Raw genomic sequence first — 19,940 nt, forward strand, 5'->3', positions numbered from 1 at the left:
TGATAATCGGTGATTTGACGCCAAACCTGATGACCGCATGGGTATCCTCCACCGTGGGTTTGATTGTCGGCTTCTCATAGACTCAGACGCGGATTGGTCTCCACGTCCCCAATTTTAGGTTTTTTCATCCTTGGATTTGCATGGATGATTTTCTTTGCGTGGTATCGACCCAATGATTTTTTTTTCTCTCGGTCTGCCGCAGTCTTCGGAACCCGAAATCCCCAACTCCTTACCTTTAGCTGATATTGCTCCGACACAACTGTTCCACCGGACACACCGGCTGAAAGCGTATGGTCAATGTCGGCTGGTCCGAAAAACATAGACGAGGACAACCAGTAAGAATGTGCCTAATATGCCCCATTTTGTGTAGAAACTGAGGCACCAATCGTGCCACACATGAAACAGCATAAGCTTAGTAACTCACATACAATGCTCCCTCGTGTCCCATGCGGATCCCTTGAGCATCGAGTCCACTTGGATAAGCTTCTGCCTCGCTTCGAAAAAAATCTGTTGGTACCGCACTGATACACCAGAATCCCACGTTCACGTTCGGTCTGTTGCACCGCGCCCGAACACAACGTCAAGCCGACACAAACATCCCACGACAGTAACCAGAACAGGAACTACATACGTCAATAGCGGCCCCTCACGGATAGAGTGCCAAGTGCCAAGGGATTTAAGCAGCAGGGTTCAGGAATAAAGCTCATGATATTGGCGCCTTAACAGGGATAAGAATCGGACAAGCCCTCTTAGCAAAAAGTCCTAGGCGATGGGGAACCAAGGGTGGTGGAGGCGAAGGTGGGGAGCAGCCAATGCTCGAGCAGATCCAAGTGGATTTCAGTAGATCCACAAACGACGCGCACAAAGTGAAAATCGTCATTATATCTGCCAATGACAAAAACTTCGTTGCCTGTCCTCTTCGTTAAACACCAATGATTGCTGATCGTTCCTGAGCTCCCAGCGGACCTGAGGTATAGCGTAATTCGTCAGGACTCTTTGGCCCCTCAGACCCCCTTCAACCTCACATGGACCCATTTCCACACACACACTCTAACATTTTCATCTCACTACGTCAGAGGCGCATGTTACATCCGGAATGCGGCGGATAGCTCTCGAGCAATCATCGTATGTACAGCGAAAAAAATGCTCCGCATAACCCACACAATCGACTGAAACAGTCGCGATAGTCGAACGGGCGATTGTTCACTCTTCATGCCCACCACGAGACGAGGCTCGCTCGTTCTCCGAAAAAGTGCGCACGCCCCCGGTCGCATACCTGCAAGATGATGTTATCTGACGAACGAACGGTTATAGTCCGATCCGAGTATCTACTCTGTACGCTCTGACAGCTGTCCATGACGACCACACGTGTGGCGCCTCCCGCTAGGGATCATGAGATGGGTCTGTAGAATGACGTCGCAGCTGTCACTGCCCGTTTCGTTGACACATCCTATATCAGTGACTTGTATGCTCGTGTATAGCCGCTATAGCGTCGAAAAATCTGATCCCTGTCTGAATTTCAGGTGGGCTAAATCTGACACCATTCCACATCGGTAGTTCAGTGCATCACTGCATGCAGTCTGTCATCTTCTTCTACGCCAGAACCCACCGTATTGCATCTGTCTCAGTGTTCAGGCAAAACTTCGGCCGGCTTCAGACCCATCCCGAGTTATAGAGACAGCGGGCCGATGCCGATTTTTCTCGGTCGGCTCTGGGAAGCGTCGGGATCAGACCATTTGAGGTAACCGGCCCGCCTCCCGGGCAGAAAAGTCTTGACTAGCCGGCCAAGCTCCGACGGGATAGTAAAGAATTGATGTCGAAATTTGGAAAAGAAAAATCTGCAAGCACACACCGAATGCCGAAACGATTGGTTGGTCTGATGTGGTGGAACGAATATGCGAATGAGAATGAAGGTTAGTCATCGTGCTGGTATATGTTGAGACCCAAGTGTTATTGGTGCTCAACATTAAGTAATAGGAAATATGTGATGAGTTTTCGACATGATCAGAGGTACAAGTGCCGTAATTTAGGGAGGTTTGCCAGTGAAATGCGAAGTGTGTAGGCAAGCATCATACCAATATTCCAGAGCCGGCTACACAGGAGGAAACAGGTCGGGAAACCGATGGCTTAAGTACAGTAGGCTCGGCACGCCGGTGCCGATACGACACGGTGTATGCCGGAGGTCCCGGAATACAGTCACGAGGCAGAGAAAAGAATAGAATCACGGACGCGTCTCAGGGGCAAGATTCCACAAAGGTCTGATTATAGCCTGAGACTAGTCTAGATGCTTCAGTACTATCAATTCATGCAGTGGCGTGGGAGATCGAGATCTGAAGACCAGATGAACACCTTATCATTGGACGCATGCTCCCTAAAACAAGGCATATAGAGTATAGGGTATCTCAATGAAGTCATCAGCCATGCTAGGGGTATGGCAATAGTGCGCAATGTAAGAAAGGGGAGAAAATAGACTCATTTTACCATTTCTTAGAAGGTTGAGAAATACAACCCCGTTTCTACGTAGCCTATCTTCAATGATAGTCAACTCTCCATTTGCGCGCCATCCATGTATTCCAAAGTAGATCCGGAGATGTTAATTTGTCGGTATCTCATGACTTCTTCCGAAGCGCGAGATTCTCAGATCGAATCAATATCATTTTCTGCAAAAGCATAAGAGCATAAATTGCACTTAGGTTAAGGTTGGACGTTGTTTGACGGCGCATTTCCGGTCAAATCTCATTGCAAGATACCATTGAAATGATAGGTATTCATAACCAGACTTAATCATCACAGAGGTACTCATGCATGCGCTTTAAAAGCAGTGGTCTCCTGCTTCCGAGACTACTGAGTTCACTTCATTTGACTAGTAAGTATAGAGTGTCACGGGTGCCGTACGAACAACCAAGTGCGTCATATTGCAGGCTTGCGAAAAAGCGTCACAGCCGTTAGATGACCGTGCGTTGGTAATATATGATTGGAGATCATCAGCCTTACATCCTCAGATCTTTTTTACGCATCGATTCGAGACCCAGAGCGCCTTTGATGCCTTGCCGCCTGGAATTTCGGCTTTCACTCCCTAGCATACTGTAGTTTGCATGGTTTGCATCTACCTCGGCAATGTTTCTCCCTTTGCTAACTTGTGTTCTTTCTGAGACGCATTCAGCATTCCATGTTTGGAAATGCATGCAGAATGTCTCTGCATGTTTATCCTTATCGACAAACCCTTATTCCATTCGTTCTGGAAAAGCGTGTGTCACAACATCGTGCCCCTTGCTTGGCTGGTGATATGACTCTAAGACTCGGCTCATGTTTCTGCAGGTCTAGGCCCAATAATGTCTGGAGTTGTATCAACTCAATACTTTCAATTGAACATTGCAATCCACACTGCATATGCAAGGGTAAGAACAGGGGGGAAATGTTCATCTGATGTGTTGCCACCTACATTCTTAATCTGCAAATCGGAATCTCCGATGTCTGTTTTGAAGTACTCGAACCAGCAATCCGATAAGAATGGGGAAGACTGCCAATGCGACTTCAGAAATGGTTCACCTCATGGGGACCGCGAGTTAATATACGTAGATCAATTGCCGGGGATCTCCAGCGCTATTTGTTGCCAAATCATATCCGATGAGAATAAATGAGTTCCCATAGAATTTTTTAAAGGGATGTTAAGGGGCACCCTCTTTGTTTCCGTGAAATGTTCACGGGAAGTTGTTCAACAATGATGGTGACCGTAGTGTAGGTACTCCGTACCAGCCGACTGGAACTTGGCAGCTGTCGCAACAAAGTCGGCCGAGAAAACTCGTCGCCCGAATCGGATCCCCGCAATGGTTCCCCAGGCCTCCCGGATTAGCACATCAACTCCCGTTCTTTATCGTTTTTCCGACCAACGAGTGCGCTCCGATTGCTGCGAGCCCCATCTCAATTCGCTGTCCATTATCCCGAGGTCCATTCATGTGTCCAGTCTAAACCTAACCTGTAAACCTCGTCTCTTGAATTTCTGGGACAAGACTTTTACTATCTCGCCCACATATATAGCTTCCTTGGAACCTCCTGTTTCCTTCTACTCTCCGATCAGTTCGTCTCGCCACGGAAACATCTTCTACCACTTTTCTTGTTTCATTTTCTACCAAGATGAGCAAAGGCAAGCTCACCGGCGCTGATGTTGCCGAACACAACTCCCGCGACTCTTGCTGGGTCATTATCCATGGAAAGGCGTACGATATAACCGAATTCTTACCAGGTATAGTATATCGCGGTCCATTCAGGCTGAGTCTTCTAACGGTGGCAACAGAGCATCCCGGTGGCCAGAAGATCATCCTGAAGTACGCAGGCAAGGATGCGACCGAGGAATTCGACCCTATTCACCCTCCGGACACTCTGGAAAAATACCTCGATCCCTCTAAGCACCTTGGAGAGGTTGACATGAGCACCGTCGAACAAGAAGAGAAGGTTGCAGACCCCGAAGAAACCGAGCGGCAAGAGCGGATCAAGCGGATGCCCCCGTTGCAAGCATGCTACAACCTGATGGACTTCGAGGCAGTCGCACGGGATGTGATGAAGAAGACCGCCTGGGCATACTACTCTAGCGGTGCTGATGATGAAATTGTAGGTGGCGACAGCATGAATCAGAGTACCTACCATGCTAACAACATGTCCAGACTATGCGTGAAAACCACTCTGCCTTCCACAAGATCTGGTTCCGTCCTCAAATCCTCGTTGATGTGGAGAATGTTGACTTCTCCACAACAATGCTCGGAGCGAAGACATCGATTCCCTTCTACGTAACCGCCACTGCCCTTGGAAAGCTGGGTAACCCTGAGGGTGAAGTGGTGCTCACACGCGCTGCCCACGATCACGATGTCATCCAGATGATCCCGACACTAGCTTCTTGCTCCTTTGACGAGATTGTCGATGCCAAGAAGGGTGACCAGGTCCAATGGCTGCAGCTTTACGTGAACAAGGACCGCGCAATCACCAAGCGCATTGTTCAACATGCCGAAGCCCGCGGCTGCAAGGGTCTATTTATCACCGTAGATGCCCCTCAACTCGGCCGTCGTGAGAAGGACATGCGTTCCAAGTTCTCCGACGAGGGCTCCAACGTCCAAGCCAGCGGAGGCGATGCCGTTGACCGCTCCCAGGGTGCTGCCAGAGCCATCTCGTCGTTCATCGACCCCTCTCTTTCCTGGAAGGACATCCCCTGGTTCCAGTCCATCACCAAGATGCCCATCGTCCTGAAGGGTGTCCAGCGCGTCGAAGACGTCCTCCGTGCCGCCGAAATGGGCCTGGACGGTGTCGTCCTCTCCAACCACGGCGGTCGCCAGCTGGACACCGCGCCCTCTGGCATCGAAGTCCTCGCAGAGGTCATGCCCATCCTCCGCGAGCGCGGCTGGGAGAACAAGATCGAGATCTTCATCGACGGTGGTGTCCGTCGTTCCACGGATATTCTGAAGGCCCTGTGCCTGGGCGCCCGGGGTGTAGGTATCGGCCGGCCATTCCTGTACGCCATGTCCACGTACGGCCAGGCCGGTGTGGACCGCGCGATGCAGCTTCTCAAGGACGAGATGGAGATGAACATGCGTTTAATTGGAGCCACCAAGATTTCAGATCTCAACCCCAGCCTGATCGATGTGCGTGGCCTGACCAGCGGCCACCATGCTTCTGTTCCCTCGGACACCTTGACCCTCCGTGCCTATGATCCTCTCCAGGCACCCCGGTTTAGCGAGAAGGCTAAGCTATAGTGGTTGAAATGTTCATTCTTGGCTTCCTTTCCTTTTGTATGTCCTTCTCATGAAGCTTGTTTTTGCGGTTATGTTGTTGACGGTTGTTGGTTGATAGATAGCCGATTGTATATACCCCATCGTCGGACGTGGACCGACGATATATGATGGTGATTCCTGTACATTTAGTGAAAAGACGTTACGCACTACCAGACATATAGACGTGATGTTTGGGTTATAAATATAAACATAAAGAACACATCTAAAAATTAAATAACTTTTATCATATGCTTCAACTAATCCCATACAAGAATTATGAATAATTATAAGAGGTAACGCCGCAAAAACACCATGCATAGCGCACCAAACGAACCTATGTACATGCACACGTCAATCATTACCTCCACAGGCTATTTACAAACCCCAAGAACCATACTAACATGACTCTGTCGGTCTTACAAAACCACAACCTGCGGCTTATTCGACAATCCTTTCGAATCCCGAGACATGCAAGCTGCATTCACCATCCACCCGCAGCCGCGATTTTCACCACCCCAAACTTTAGCCCACACCACTCCCAAAACACCATACACCACGACCCGGGCCGAGTCAACCCATCCGGAAATATCGAATAGGTCTCGGAGGAAGCCGAAGAGCGAGCTGAAACGGCCGTTACGGGCCCGTCGTCGCCGCGACGCACAGAGTCGTTCCCATGCTTTCTGCGCCTCGTCCCAGTAAACTGGCTCCATGCCGTAGGCGGCGTGGATGTGCCCGAATACGTGAAGAGCAGGCTGGACGCGCCATGCTTCTGTGAGGAGGAACGGGCAACCGGTGGAGTAGACGGGGGAGAGATCCAGATGGGATTGTGGTGGGGTGTGGGTGACGAGGATGTCGGTGTTTGGTGGTACGGTGCCTGACCAGGCGTCGTAGTGGGGTGGATAGGTGAAGGCGTGTTCGGGGCCGAAGGGGACAAGGGCGGGGATTTGAGGGGCGCCGTAGATGGTGAGGGAGCGGGCACGAGAGCCGGTGGATGAAGGTGGAGGGAAGGAGATGGTCACGGCGGAGTGTTGAAGGTAGTGGATGTCACCCCAGTCGATGCGGTGGGGACTTTCGAGGTCATCGATGGAGCGGAGAGAGGCAGTAGAGGAGGAGACCGTTGCGAAGGATTTGTCCCGGTCTTCTTCCAGTCGCGACCGTACGTCGAAGTAGCTGTCGTGATTGCCGCAGATGACTACCTTGTGGGGATGGGGCAGTCCTTGTAGCCAGTCTACCGCTGCTTGGATCTCGCGCACGCTGCCATCGTTGCATAGATCGCCGGCGTGTATTAAAAGGTCACCATCTGGCACATCGTCCCATTCGAGCGTGTGGGTGTCGGAGATGCAGACCACTCGGATAGGGTGGGCGTCTGGTGGAGGTAATCGAGGTGGTCCGCGGAGTCTGAGGAGAATGTGGTGGAGAGGATAGAGGAAGGTGGCAAGTGGGGAGGCGAGGAAGTAATCTGGTATAGGACGGCGATGGTAGGGAGAGGTCATGGTTGAGGAGGATTTAGGGTGGAGAGGGGAAGTGTACGGAGTAGGTCGAGGGAGACCCGAGGGTACGTCCGTAGTCTTTATCCTCGACTGCTGTACTGCCTTGAGGTGGAGAAATTGTGCTTGCGGAGGTCACTGACGTTGTCCATGGTTCGGCCAATCACATGCTTCGTCACATACATGAGACCCAACTTCAACTTCGTTGGCATTCTCACTACCAATGCCAGCACTTTACGGTTAGATATTAAGGTTTATCTAATGATGTGGGTATTTCCTTGAAGATACATGTGTTCTTGCTTTTTAGTTTCATAATATCTTAACAGTTCGCTGCTTATATAGCCAAATGCTCATTCAGGCATGAATCTCACTTGCGGGGAAACGGCATTCGTATTTCAATATATATATATATACATTGCCTCGAACCTAACATCAATTTGAGGAACTAGTACTTCTAGTATTCTAGAGTTATTTCAGGAGTGTCCCATTTTCAAACATTGACTTAGTACGAAGTCTTACTCATCTATATTCAATCTATATATTGTGGCTCTCCAACCAAACAGTTGTCTGATTGGGTTGGCTTTGTCCTCTCAGGCACCGATCCCGCCACTAGGTTACCTATCGCGAACCTAAATATGGGCGGCATCTTGACGTTCTAGCATTCCTTGTCTTCTTTTACTGGTTGTCTACAGTCTACACCTTTAAGTTATTTACTAGCTTGCCCTCTCGTTTGTCTCTATAATGTCAAGCAGCGAACAAGAGCAGACTGCGCAACCTGTCGACAGTGAGCCACGAGTAGATATCCTTTGCTCAGCTCCTGGCTTTTCAGTGCCCAATCCAGAAACTGTCAGGGAGAAGGTTAACAAGAGCAACACTATCTTCCACTGGGGCGGTGTTAGAATTGCGAAGATATCTCCTGAAATTGTGGTGAAACTCGGATCTCATATCACACTCAACGAGGCGAAAAGTATGATTTTTGTTGGATAAAATACAAAAACGATGCCCGTACCAAAAGTATTTGCCTGTTACACTATCGGTCCAATACACAGAGATATTCTTGACTATAGTAGTCTATTTGATACTTATATTTTTATAAGCTTTGTGGAGGGCCATAGTCTGGACAAAGCTTGGGAGACATATAATGAGGCGACGAAAAATCGTGTTACCAACCAGCTCAAAGGGTATATCCGTAAACTTCGTGAAATCCCCCCCGGCGACTATGTAGGCTCGGTTGATTTTAGACCTGTTGCTGATCCGATCTTGGACGGTTGTCCCAACCAAGATTGGTAGTGTCTGTGCATGAATATTCAGGAAAGCTAATATACATGTCAAGGACCGTTTAGTACTGAAGAAGCCTTCGACAATGCACTTATCGATGCTTATCAAACGAAGGTGCCAAGATATCATATTAAGAGCTTCTTAGCTGGCATGCTATCCCAGAACAAGCATCAGATCGTGTTCATCCATGGAGACCTACGCCTCGCGAATATCATGGTCAATAATGGAAATGTCACAGGAATTGTGGACTGGGAGTTTGGTGGTTGGTATCCTGAATACTGGGAGTTCTCAAAAGCTCTCGCAGTCTGGATGTGGCAAAATGATTGGTCCGATTACTTACAGCGGATTATGACACCATATTACTCTGAATTTGGGATTTATAGCTTCATGCACCCCACACTGTGGTGATATCTTGTCATGTTAATCCTATCATCTCAGCTGCGGCCGGAGCGCCCACCAACGTCTTCAACGAAATTAATAGCTGAAGTCTTTTAGCTCCATGATCAACAGAGCTTACTTACTACTCCTTCATCTTCCTACCCAACTTGTCCTAGAGCTTCACCATGATAAATGCATAGAAAGCGCTATCTTTGTGCAACTATATGGACTATGTCAACCCTTCCAATAGATCTTTATCCCTGTATTAGGAATAGTGCATACTCCGGTCCTATCTACCGCTAATCATATCGGTTAGGCGGTCTTTTGTTCTGCCCGCTTAAATCCAACCTCTCCATCTCACTCCACCTCCACGGCTTTTAGTTTTTGCTTTGTTCCTGTTGCCTGTCTCCATTCTCTAAAATATTGTCCTTGTGCACAGTCTCTCATCATGAATGGACCTGGGTCTGTTGAGTCGCAGTGGCTTACGCAACTGGCTGCCATGCGGCAGGCCATTGCAGAGCTAAAGCTTCCCAAAGACCCCGCCAAAGACCAGGTTGGCTATGGCAGTGACTTGGATCTAGATCTTGACGACGACTATTCTTCGCCCGGTACAGTCGACGATATCTGGGATGTTATCAGCTCCGACGACGAGTCTATTGCTGATTTCGACGAATCCGATGGTTTCGCTTCTCCCTCAGCGTCGTCTTACGATCAGTTTTGGCTAGAGCAGAAATGCCAGAGCCTAACCTCTCAAAAGCCCGGGCTGAGTGCCAATGAGCTAGCCCAACAGATCACAGCTGCGCTAGCGACCGACAGCGGAGATGACGAATTGCAAATGTCCCTGGCCGAGATCGTTGGATTCGATGACCTGGACTTCGTGATAGAGCTGATCGCACACCGGACGGAAATCCTTAGGAGCGGTCACTCTGGTCCAGAGGCGCAAACGGACGGTCTTTTCTCAGGAAGGTTACAGACAAGGGCAGAACGGGAACAGGCACTGCGGCGGCAGGACTTTGAACACAAAAATGCCCCATTGATGCCGGCGCAAACGAGACAGGAGCCACAGTATCCCCATGTTTTCAAGTCGCATGACAATAGGAACGTGCTTTCATTTAGCGGAAAAAAATACGGGCTGCCCCTTGGTAGCAAGCAAACAGATGAGCAGAAATACACCGAGGTGGAGGTTCCAGCATCCAGGGTAGGCACTTTGGGAACCACGCAAAAGCTGGTGCAGATATCTTCCTTGGACGGTCTATGTCAAGGCACCTTCAGAGGTTACAAAACATTGAACCGGATGCAAAGTTTACTGTATGAGGTTGCTTACAAAACAAGCGAAAACATGCTTATTTGTGCTCCAACTGGTGCTGGTAAGACGGATGCCGCGATGCTGACGATTCTCAATGCCGTTGGCAAGAATACTATTCCAAACCCTGTTGAACAACCGGAGGCAACGGAGTTTGCCGTTCAGGTGGATGACTTCAAGATTGTTTATGTGGCTCCGATGAAAGCGCTGGCTGCTGAAGTCACTGAGAAGCTTGGGAAGCGACTGGCCTGGCTCGGAATTCAGGTCCGTGAACTGACTGGTGACATGCAACTCACAAAGCGCGAAATCGTAGAAACCCAAATCATTGTTACTACCCCTGAGAAATGGGACGTGGTAACACGGAAGAGCACTGGAGACACTGAGCTTGTACAGAAAGTACGGTTGCTGATCATCGATGAGGTTCATATGCTTCACGACGAGCGTGGTGCCGTCATCGAATCCTTGGTAGCCCGTACCCAGCGTCAGGTCGAGAGTACGCAATCACTCATCCGTATCGTTGGTCTTTCTGCCACTCTGCCCAACTATCTCGATGTCGCCGATTTCCTCAAGGTGAATAAGATGGCTGGTCTATTCTACTTTGACAGTTCGTTCCGGCCTGTTCCTCTTGAGCAACACTTCATTGGTGTTAAAGGAAAGCCTGGCTCCAAAGAATCTCGAGAAAACATCGATGTTGTGTCTTACGAGAAAGTGCGTGATATGCTTGAAAGAGGACATCAGGTCATGGTCTTTGTGCATTCGCGGAAAGATACGGTTCTAACTGCTCGAATGTTGAAGCAAATGGCTGCTGATGAGGGCTGTGAGAATCTTTTCAGCTGCCAGGATCATGAAAATTACTCAAATGGGCTCAAGGATATGAAACATGCTCGTGCTCGTGAGTTGCGGGATCTTTTTGCCAGTGGCTTTGGAACTCATCATGCTGGAATGAGCCGGAGCGACCGTAATTTGATGGAACGTATGTTCTCTGAAGGCCTGATTAAAGTTCTTTGCTGTACCGCTACACTGGCATGGGGTGTCAACCTTCCTGCTGCAGCAGTTATCATTAAGGGAACACAGCTATACAATCCCCAGGAGGGAAAGTTCGTCGATCTTGGCATCCTCGATGTTCTTCAGATCTTCGGTCGTGCTGGTCGTCCCCAATTCCAAGATACGGGTATTGGCTTTATCTGTACCACGTATAATAAACTGCACCATTATCTTTCTGCGGTGACATCTCAACAGCCGATTGAGTCTCGTTTCTCCAGCCGACTTGTAGACAATCTAAATGCCGAGATTTCTCTTGGCACGGTCACCTCCGTCCCGGAAGCTGTACAGTGGCTAGGATATTCTTACCTCTTTGTGCGCATGAAGCGCGAGCCTCGGAACTATGGCATTGAGTGGGCTGAAATACGTGACGATCCTATGTTGGTCCAAAGACGTCGCCAGTTGATCATTCAGGCTGCCCTCGTATTGCAAAAGAGTCAAATGATCATCTTCAATGAACGGACAGAGGAACTTCGAGCGAAGGATGTTGGCCGTATTGCAAGCCAGTACTACGTCCTACAAACCAGCATTGAGATTTTCAACGAATTGATGCGTGCCGAGGCAGGAGAAGCAGACGTGCTGAAAATGATTAGTATGAGTGGTGAATTCGACAATATCCAGTCGAGAGAAAACGAGTCAAAGGAGTTGAACAGACTAAGGGAAGAGGCCGTCCAGACAGAGATAGAGGGTGGAAACGATTCTCCTCATGCAAAGACCAATATTCTGCTACAGTCCTATATCTCGCGTGCTAAGGTTGAAGATTTCGCATTGGTATCGGACACCGGCTATGTTGCACAAAATGCAGCGCGTATATGCCGCGCTTTATTTATGATTGCGTTGAACCGACGTTGGGGTTACCAATGCCAGGTTCTGCTGTCTATGTGCAAGTCCATTGAAAAACAAATATGGCCCTTCGATCACCCATTCCATCAGTTTGATCTTCCCCAGCCCATCCTAAGAAATTTGGATGAAAGGCTGCCCAGCTCCTCTATCGAATCGATGAGGGACATGGATGTTTCAGAGATTGGACAACTGGTTCACAACCAGAAAATGGGCAAGACTCTAGCAAAATTATTAGACAATTTCCCTACACTCAGCGTGGAGGCTGAAATTGCACCTCTAAACCGCGACGTCCTGCGCATCCGCCTACCCCTCTATCCCGAGTATACTTGGAATGACAGGCATCATGGAGCTTCAGAATCGTACTGGATCTGGGTAGAAAACTCGGAAACTTCCGAAATCTACCATCATGAGTATTTCATCCTCAGCCGGAAGAAGCTTCATGACGAGCACGAGCTCAACTTCACCATCCCACTTTCGGACCCATTACCAAGTCAAATTTACGTTCGTGCCATATCAGATCGTTGGTTAGGTGCGGAAACGGTAACTCCAGTCTCATTCCAACATCTTATTCGTCCCGACACAGAGAGCGTTTATACAGACCTTCTCAACCTCCAACCACTGCCTATTTCTGCCCTCAAAAATCCTATTCTCGAAGAACTCTATGGACAGCGGTTCCAGTTCTTCAACCCGATGCAAACACAAATTTTCCACCTTCTCTATCACACTCCTGCCAACGTCCTCCTAGGCTCTCCTACTGGAAGTGGAAAGACGGTAGCTGCAGAGTTGGCTATGTGGTGGGCTTTTAGGGAAAAGCCAGGATCAAAGGTCGTGTATATCGCACCAATGAAAGCCCTCGTCCGCGAGCGAGTCCACGACTGGAAAAAGCGCCTCACGGGACCTATGGGTCTGAAGTTGGTCGAGTTGACTGGTGACAATACTCCGGACACGCGGACCATTCGAGATGCAGACATCATTATCACAACCCCTGAGAAATGGGACGGTATCTCTCGTAGTTGGCAGACTAGAGATTACGTTCGTAAGGTCAGCTTGGTGATCATTGATGAAATCCACTTGCTAGGCGGTGACCGCGGCCCTATTCTTGAGATCATTGTATCTCGAATGAATTACATTGCTTCACAGTCCAAGGGATCCGTTCGGCTGATGGGTATGTCTACTGCTTGCGCCAATGCCACCGATTTGGCGAATTGGTTGGGTGTGAAAGAAGGACTGTACAACTTCCGGCACTCTGTGCGTCCTGTCCCCCTCGAGATTTACATTGATGGTTTCCCTGAGCAACGTGGATTCTGTCCACTCATGCAGTCCATGAATCGACCAACTTTTTTGGCTATCAAAAACCACTCTCCAGAAAAGCCCGTGATTGTTTTCGTCGCTTCTCGTAGACAGACTCGTCTAACTGCCAAGGATCTGATCAATTATTGTGGAATGGAAGATAATCCTCGTCGATTCGTTCGCATGTCGGAAGATGATTTAGAGTTGAATCTCGCGCGAGTCAAAGATGATGCATTGCGGGAGGCGCTCAGCTTCGGTATCGGTCTGCATCATGCCGGTTTGGTGGAATCTGATCGTCAGCTAGCCGAGGAGCTTTTCGCAAACAACAAGATACAGATTCTTGTCGCGACCAGTACTCTCGCATGGGGTGTTAACCTTCCAGCACACCTTGTAGTTGTCAAAGGAACCCAGTTCTTTGATGCAAAGATCGAGGGATATAGGGACATGGACTTAACTGACGTTCTGCAAATGCTGGGTCGTGCAGGTCGTCCGCAGTTCGACTCGTCAGGTATTGCTCGCATTTTCACTCAAGACTCGAAGAAAGCCTTCTACAAGCATTTTTTGCACACTGGGTTCCCGGTAGAATCCACTTTGCACAAAGTCCTCGATAACCACTTGGGAGCCGAAGTTTCTGCAGGAACAATTACAACAAAACAAGATGCACTGGACTACCTGACTTGGACATTTTTCTTCCGGAGACTGCATAAGAACCCTTCGTACTACGGCTTGGAGATCTCGGCTGAGGAGCACAACACTATTGCCGCTCAGACTATAGCCCAAGATTTCATGATTGATCTGGTCGATAAGTCGCTCGGTGAGCTAGCAGCGTCGTCATGTATTGTGCTTGATTCTGCAACAGGTGAGGTCGACCCGACACCATTTGGCAAGGTCATGAGCTACTACTATTTGTCACACAAGACTATTCGGTACCTCATGGCACATGCAAAGCCGAACCCTACATTCCATGATGTCTTGAGCTGGATGTGTTCCGCGACAGAATTCGACGAGTTGCCCGTACGACATAACGAAGATTTCATTAATGCAGAGTTGGCTCAAAATTTGCCACTATCTGTTGAATCGATGGGAGACCTACCAATGTGGGATCCCCACGTGAAAGCGTTCTTATTGCTTCAAGCCTACATGTCGCGAATTGATCTTCCGATTTCCGATTATGTCGGAGATCAGACGTCTGTTCTAGATCAGGGCATCCGTATTCTGCAGGCTTCGATCGATGTCATGGCCGAACTAGGTTACCTACATGCTTGCCAAATGCTCATGTCCCTGCTTCAATGCATTAAGTCAGCCAGGTGGCCTGAAGATATCCCACTGTCGATTCTACCAGGCGTTGGTGTCAACGCCAAGGCACCCTTCCTTCCGGCTTCCCTCGCTGCATTCTCATCTCTACCTACGGCTGCCGTGTCAACTCTCCCCAAGAAACTACAGCTTTCTCCTCCTCAGGCCGCCCAATTCACCAAAGCTGCCTCCTATCTACCGAATCTATCGGTATCAGTCTCCAAGGTCTCGGCAACTGGTATTAGTGTATCCTTGACTAGACGCAACCCCGCAATGGACTCGGAATACAGAATCTACGCACCTCGATTCCCCAAGCCACAAACCGAAGGCTTCTTCTTGATAGTCTGCAGCGCAGCCTCAGACGGTAAAGATGGAGAACTACTTGCTCTGAAGAGAATCTCCTGGCCTCCCGTCGAGAAGCAGCGCAACAACCGCGGCAAGAACAATGCCGGATCGAGCAAGCCTGGAGAGAAGAATAATCATAGAGGCGGACCTCCTCTCACAATCCGGTCGTCTGTCAAATTCCCAGACACGGCAGCTAAGAATGGCATCAAGGTCAAGGTCATCAGCGATTCGTATCCTGGCATGGAATGGACTATGCCAACTGTGGAAGTGGATATGGCTCCTGAAAAACAGGTCGTGCCTGAGTCGGCCAATTACCCAGAGAAGAGTTGAATGATGTTCTATACATAGAAATAGAGATTTATATAGAAATCTATGAAACAATTCAATTGGTTGATCTAAGTAAGGTACATGAACAAATGGGAGTATATAAAATGCACGGAATGGATGAACCTAACCGAAGAAGAAAATTTATAACACCTAATCATCGACCACTACTCCTGTCCTTTTTAAAGATAATCCAAGCTCTCATGAGAAGAAATGCAAAAGATCCGGCTCTCGCTTTCGGCGCCGCCAAAAAAAAAAAAAAAAAAAAAAAAAAAAAGAAGTCATGAAGTTAGAAAAGAAAGAATGAACGCGAGGCTGTGCTCAAAGTGGTGAATGGAAACGCAAATCGCCGTCCATGACGCAACGAATATGCATAGTATAAGTCAAAAGAGGAAAGAAAAATAAAATAAAAACCCATCAATCGCAATGCTGGTTTTGAAGGCAATCAGAGAAAAATAGAAGAGAGTCGCGAAAATAGGCAAACGAAAGACCAAGCCAAGTCGCTCTCAGGCACCAGATGCAACACGATCTCAAACAAAGAGAGATAAAACTAGCATGTATCAATCCCAAGTAACATCATACACTTTCGATACGAGCATCCTGAGAATTGCCGTGTCGATGACCGTACTGCCCATTCACCATCTGAGGAGTTCTAGCCCTGGGAGTGAGGCGATCAGGCCGCCGTCCCACCGGTACCAAGACTTGCTTTCTCTTTGAGACGGAGACGGATCTTGCGATGGAGATCTCGATGGTCGGGAGGGGATCAGCTGGCTCCCGTTCTTGTTCCTCGTGATCCTGTTCGGTTTCTGACTCTGGTTCCTCGTCCGGGGTGGGGTCTGTGGGCTCATGCTCATGTGTCGTCTTGTCGTCTTCTTCGACTTTAGTTTCGTTAGTGAGAGGCATGCGGATGGTTTCTGCTGGTGAAACGGTAGATTTACTACTATCTGAGGGAGACAACGGAGAGAATCTTTGCTGAACGGCGGCAAGAGGTGAGAGGATCGGAGACGATGCCGTCGACTCACTGTTCTTAGGCTCGGGCGATAGTTCCTGGGTGTTGAGCGAAAGCGCTGGGGTCAATTTCTGCGGTTTTGTTTCGTCTGCAGATGGTTTTCGCTTGCTGATCATCTCCCATTCAGGCTCGCCTTTGGGGTCGACGTAGGTTTGGACTGGCTTGAGCTTTTGCAGAATGAATTTTTCGTCGTCTGAGTTGATGGTTGTGCTTGAAATGAACGAGGATACTGAGTCTTGAGGTTTGTGGGAGCTTATTGTGTCACTGCGGACCATGAGGAGAATGTGATCTTGTTCATTGGACAAGTCTTCCTGGCGCGACTCGGCTCTGGATACTTGGTTTCGGGGTAGGGGACTGGGGCCCCGTGGGAGGTTCTGAGTACCTAGCATCTTGGAAGCTTTGCTCTTCTGTGTTGCCGGAAATAGTGAGAGTCTGGGGGAGTTGGAGCGTGTTGGCGAGGTGGCCCTTCGTCGGGGCGGAAGCAAGTCTGGTGGTGGGGGTGATGTCTGATGTGGGTTTAGTATCTTATATGTGATGTATATCGGGGGAGATGTTGAATGATTTACCTCGGTGCTGGTAACGCTAATGTTTTCTAGGGTTTTGCTGCGTCTGTTCAACGGGGAAGGTTCGTTTTTGTTGAGTAGCGCGCTGAACATCACGCTGTATCGTTCCATCTCAACACTTGGGATATCGACCTGCAGCAGAGGTCCCGATTTCGACACCGCACACTGTTGTCTATCTTGAGCTGACACCTGTGCGACACTGGCATTTTGGTGCTTCTCTTCTGCTTTGACCTCTGGCTCAAGACACGGCCATACCTCCGTATCCATGACATGGTTGGATTTCGCCTCGCGACTCTGATAATCAATGGAATGCGAAGAACCCTGCGCAAGAGGCGCCTGACTACCCTGAACCTGAACCTGATAAAAAGGCTGACTCGCGCCCGACGCAACAGCATTCTTCGCCTTGAACAATCCGCCGATTTTCCTCCACTTGCTCGGCTTCCGCTGTATCTGCGGGGCTGCTTTGGGGCGTCCGCGCGCAGACTCCATCGCTTTCTCCTGCATCTGCGCAAAAGTGTTCTGTGGGTCCACCAAACGGGGACTACCTAGAGCGATTCCGATCATGTTTTCATCCGAGCCATTTTCGCTGAGTGTCGGCGATTGTATCGCTTCAGCTGGAGGCACTGCTATCCCAAAATCGAATCCAGGCTCGGGTATTTCTACCTTCCTGTCCTGCTGGTGTCCTTCTGAGGTCCGGGGGCGCTGGGAGTCCCGACGAGCCTGCTGGATCGGTCGATGGTGCGTTGTGCTACCATTTTTCAGGGCCTTGAGGTTGTTTCGTGGTAATGCATCTGTATGCTTGAGGATGGGTTTGGAGATGTCTGGTTCCCGCGGGGCACGGGGTTTCCCCAGAAAAAGACCTCTGGCCATTTGCGCGATTTGCGGGTCAGCGATGCTGGAATTTAATGATAGTAGGAGCTGATGGATTCAGACAAAGAATTGAATTCAAATAAAGAAACTAAACGAGTGATAGTGTGAAGGTAAGCTGACATGAGACTCGATCTCAGCATCGGAAACGAAGATAATGATAACAACAATAAAAGGAACGGACAGCCTTCCAGAAGGCCCTAAATGGTGAAACAGCACACGAGAAAAAGAAAGAGTCAGTCAGTCCATGATAAAAGGAAAAGGAGGGTTCAAGGATGACGAGGATTTGGACGCAGTGGAGATTGTCGCAGAGTTATGGATCGATCTAATCAGACACGGGCTGGCCAAGTGTCGCAATTTAATTTCCAGTAGATTGAACGAAGCGAGATCTTCTCAAACAAACCAACGAACGTCTCAGACCGACGCTGTGCCTGTTGATCAAGCGCCGGGGCGCTTGAGTCAAAACTGTCACAAAGAGGTCCCTCAGCCCCTCCATTGGACAACGGATGGGAGGAACGTGGACGGTCTGGTCTTCATGGCCTTCATGGACTGGTAGCGGTGGATGGAGTCCCTCATTCCACCGTACCCTATCACGATGCTTATTTGAAAAGTTGCAAATGAGCGTTGATGCTGCGAAATTAAGGGAGGGCATCGTAAGTGACCCACTCAGGTGGCTTTTTACCCTAGATCAGTCTAGTGGAGGTTGCACGATTGGACCTTCATCTCCCGTGCCCTAACTGCCAGATTAGCGTCAAAGCGTCGGCGGAGACTTTCCTTTGCGTTATAGCCTCACTGGGTATGGACTCCGTCATGCAAACAGTAATGAGTGGATATCCCGATTCAAATTGTACACGGTAAAGATCTTGGTTGAAGACACTGGGAAAGAAAAGGGGAATGCTCACCAGTAACATGATTTCCATTATCACCATATTAGTAGAAAGCAAACCAAAAATAGCTGTACAGGACAGCCAGCAGAGGCAAGAAAAAGCAAAAACATTTGAGACGAGCCCAACCGCCGACCTCCCGATCACCTGTTAGATGTTTATGAAGGTGAACTTCTTAATAGGATACTTCTCCACATATATTCCTTTATAGAGCCTTTAATCCTGCCACATATCAGCAATTGCGGGGATAGCTCAGTTGGGAGAGCGTTAGACTGAAGTTTACTTCGATCAGATAGACCCATCTGGGTTATCTAAAGGTCGCCGGTTCGATCCCGGCTCACCGCAAATATTTTTGCATCTCTATGCACTTCAGATTTTTTGTGCCTCATAGATATCTCCTAACCTTAAAGCTTCAATTATATCTGCAAATTGCTCTGTAAGTGCAAGCAGAAACAGGAATACAGATGCTCCCACGTAGAAAAAAAAGAAAAAGAGAAAAAAAATACCCCAAATAGTGCACACCAAAGAGATAAGAGATTTGCACAATGTGCCCGATTGGCCTATGTCCTGAGTTTGGTCCGGCGTCTATATTTTTCCTTCTTTCTCTTTCATTTTGCCACCTGCGGCTAAGGCTAGTCTCCCACTTTCGCCATTTACTCTTTAATTAGGGACGTTCCTTTCCCAGCCTCTCTGCATTTGAGGGCATAATCCTACAATTTTGTAGGGTACAGTATATTGCTCTTTTCCCTTGCTTTTGCCCCTTATATCATCCTAGTCTATCACGCTTCTGCTGGCTCCAATAGCTGTCATGTATAGCTCCAACTCCGTGGTCAGGAGCCCTTCGTCTGTGAAATTCATTGTAACTGAAGAAAAATTTTCAAATTTTCGAAGTGCGCCTTTGTAGTCCGTACTACAGAATAGAAAAACAACAAAAAGCCCTTATAGCTCAGTCGTACGAGCGCGCCACTCGTAGCCCCAGGCATCCAGATTACGTCTAGAGCCTAGGTGTTGAGGTATGGTGAGGTCCGCGGTTCAATCCCGCGTGAGGGCAACCTTTTTTTACTTTTCCAACTTTACTATTTGTCAAGTAGTTCCTCCATATCCTCAAATTCGACAGTCCTAGTATTGCATCATTAATCTTTAGAGGGTTGAAGGGAGGGACCATGGTTCGGCACCTTCCCTTCTAGTTGCAGCTCTCTCACATGTACTATCAATATCTCACCTCACGCCCCCCATGAGGGCAACAAACCATTACTTCAATGATTCACGATATGAT

General features: G+C 48.8%; 5 protein-coding genes and 2 non-coding genes across 7 annotated transcripts; 5 read left to right on the forward strand and 2 right to left on the reverse strand.

Moving 5' to 3' along the window:
• Nucleotides 1-4,134: 4,134 nt before the first annotated feature.
• On the forward strand, nucleotides 4,135-5,741 carry AO090102000252 (L-lactate dehydrogenase (cytochrome); the record flags this gene model as incomplete). Its single annotated transcript, XM_023236913.1, has 2 exons — nucleotides 4,135-4,608; nucleotides 4,662-5,741. 2 exons carry the CDS (start codon nucleotides 4,135-4,137, stop codon nucleotides 5,739-5,741), a joined length of 1,554 nt encoding a protein of 517 aa, XP_023091735.1.
• Nucleotides 5,742-6,175: 434 nt separating this feature from the next.
• AO090102000251 (metallophosphatase domain-containing protein) lies at nucleotides 6,176-7,252 on the reverse strand (the record flags this gene model as incomplete). Its single annotated transcript, XM_001822413.1, has 1 exon — nucleotides 6,176-7,252. One exon carries the CDS (start codon nucleotides 7,250-7,252, stop codon nucleotides 6,176-6,178), a length of 1,077 nt encoding a protein of 358 aa, XP_001822465.1.
• A 735-nt stretch (nucleotides 7,253-7,987) lies between these two features.
• Nucleotides 7,988-8,471, forward strand: AO090102000249 (uncharacterized protein; the record flags this gene model as incomplete). Its single annotated transcript, XM_023236914.1, has 2 exons — nucleotides 7,988-8,213; nucleotides 8,344-8,471. The coding sequence occupies 2 exons, from the start codon at nucleotides 7,988-7,990 to the stop codon at nucleotides 8,469-8,471; spliced, it is 354 nt and encodes a 117-aa protein (XP_023091734.1).
• An 879-nt stretch (nucleotides 8,472-9,350) lies between these two features.
• On the forward strand, nucleotides 9,351-15,347 carry AO090102000248 (RNA helicase SLH1; the record flags this gene model as incomplete). Its single annotated transcript, XM_001822411.3, has 1 exon — nucleotides 9,351-15,347. One exon carries the CDS (start codon nucleotides 9,351-9,353, stop codon nucleotides 15,345-15,347), a length of 5,997 nt encoding a protein of 1,998 aa, XP_001822463.1.
• Nucleotides 15,348-15,917: 570 nt separating this feature from the next.
• AO090102000247 (uncharacterized protein) lies at nucleotides 15,918-17,477 on the reverse strand (the record flags this gene model as incomplete). Its single annotated transcript, XM_023236915.1, has 1 exon — nucleotides 15,918-17,477. The coding sequence occupies one exon, from the start codon at nucleotides 17,475-17,477 to the stop codon at nucleotides 15,918-15,920; it is 1,560 nt and encodes a 519-aa protein (XP_023091733.1).
• Nucleotides 17,478-18,905: 1,428 nt separating this feature from the next.
• Nucleotides 18,906-19,009, forward strand: AO090102t00007. The gene has a single exon. It is a non-coding gene; the product is annotated as a tRNA-Phe (tRNA).
• A 590-nt stretch (nucleotides 19,010-19,599) lies between these two features.
• Nucleotides 19,600-19,715, forward strand: AO090102t00006. Its single transcript has one exon. It is a non-coding gene; the product is annotated as a tRNA-Thr (tRNA).
• The last annotated feature ends 225 nt before the right edge of the window (nucleotides 19,716-19,940 follow it).

This window comes from Aspergillus oryzae, chromosome 4, assembly GCF_000184455.2.
Source record: "Aspergillus oryzae RIB40 DNA, chromosome 4".
NCBI classification, from domain to species: domain Eukaryota; kingdom Fungi; phylum Ascomycota; class Eurotiomycetes; order Eurotiales; family Aspergillaceae; genus Aspergillus; species Aspergillus oryzae.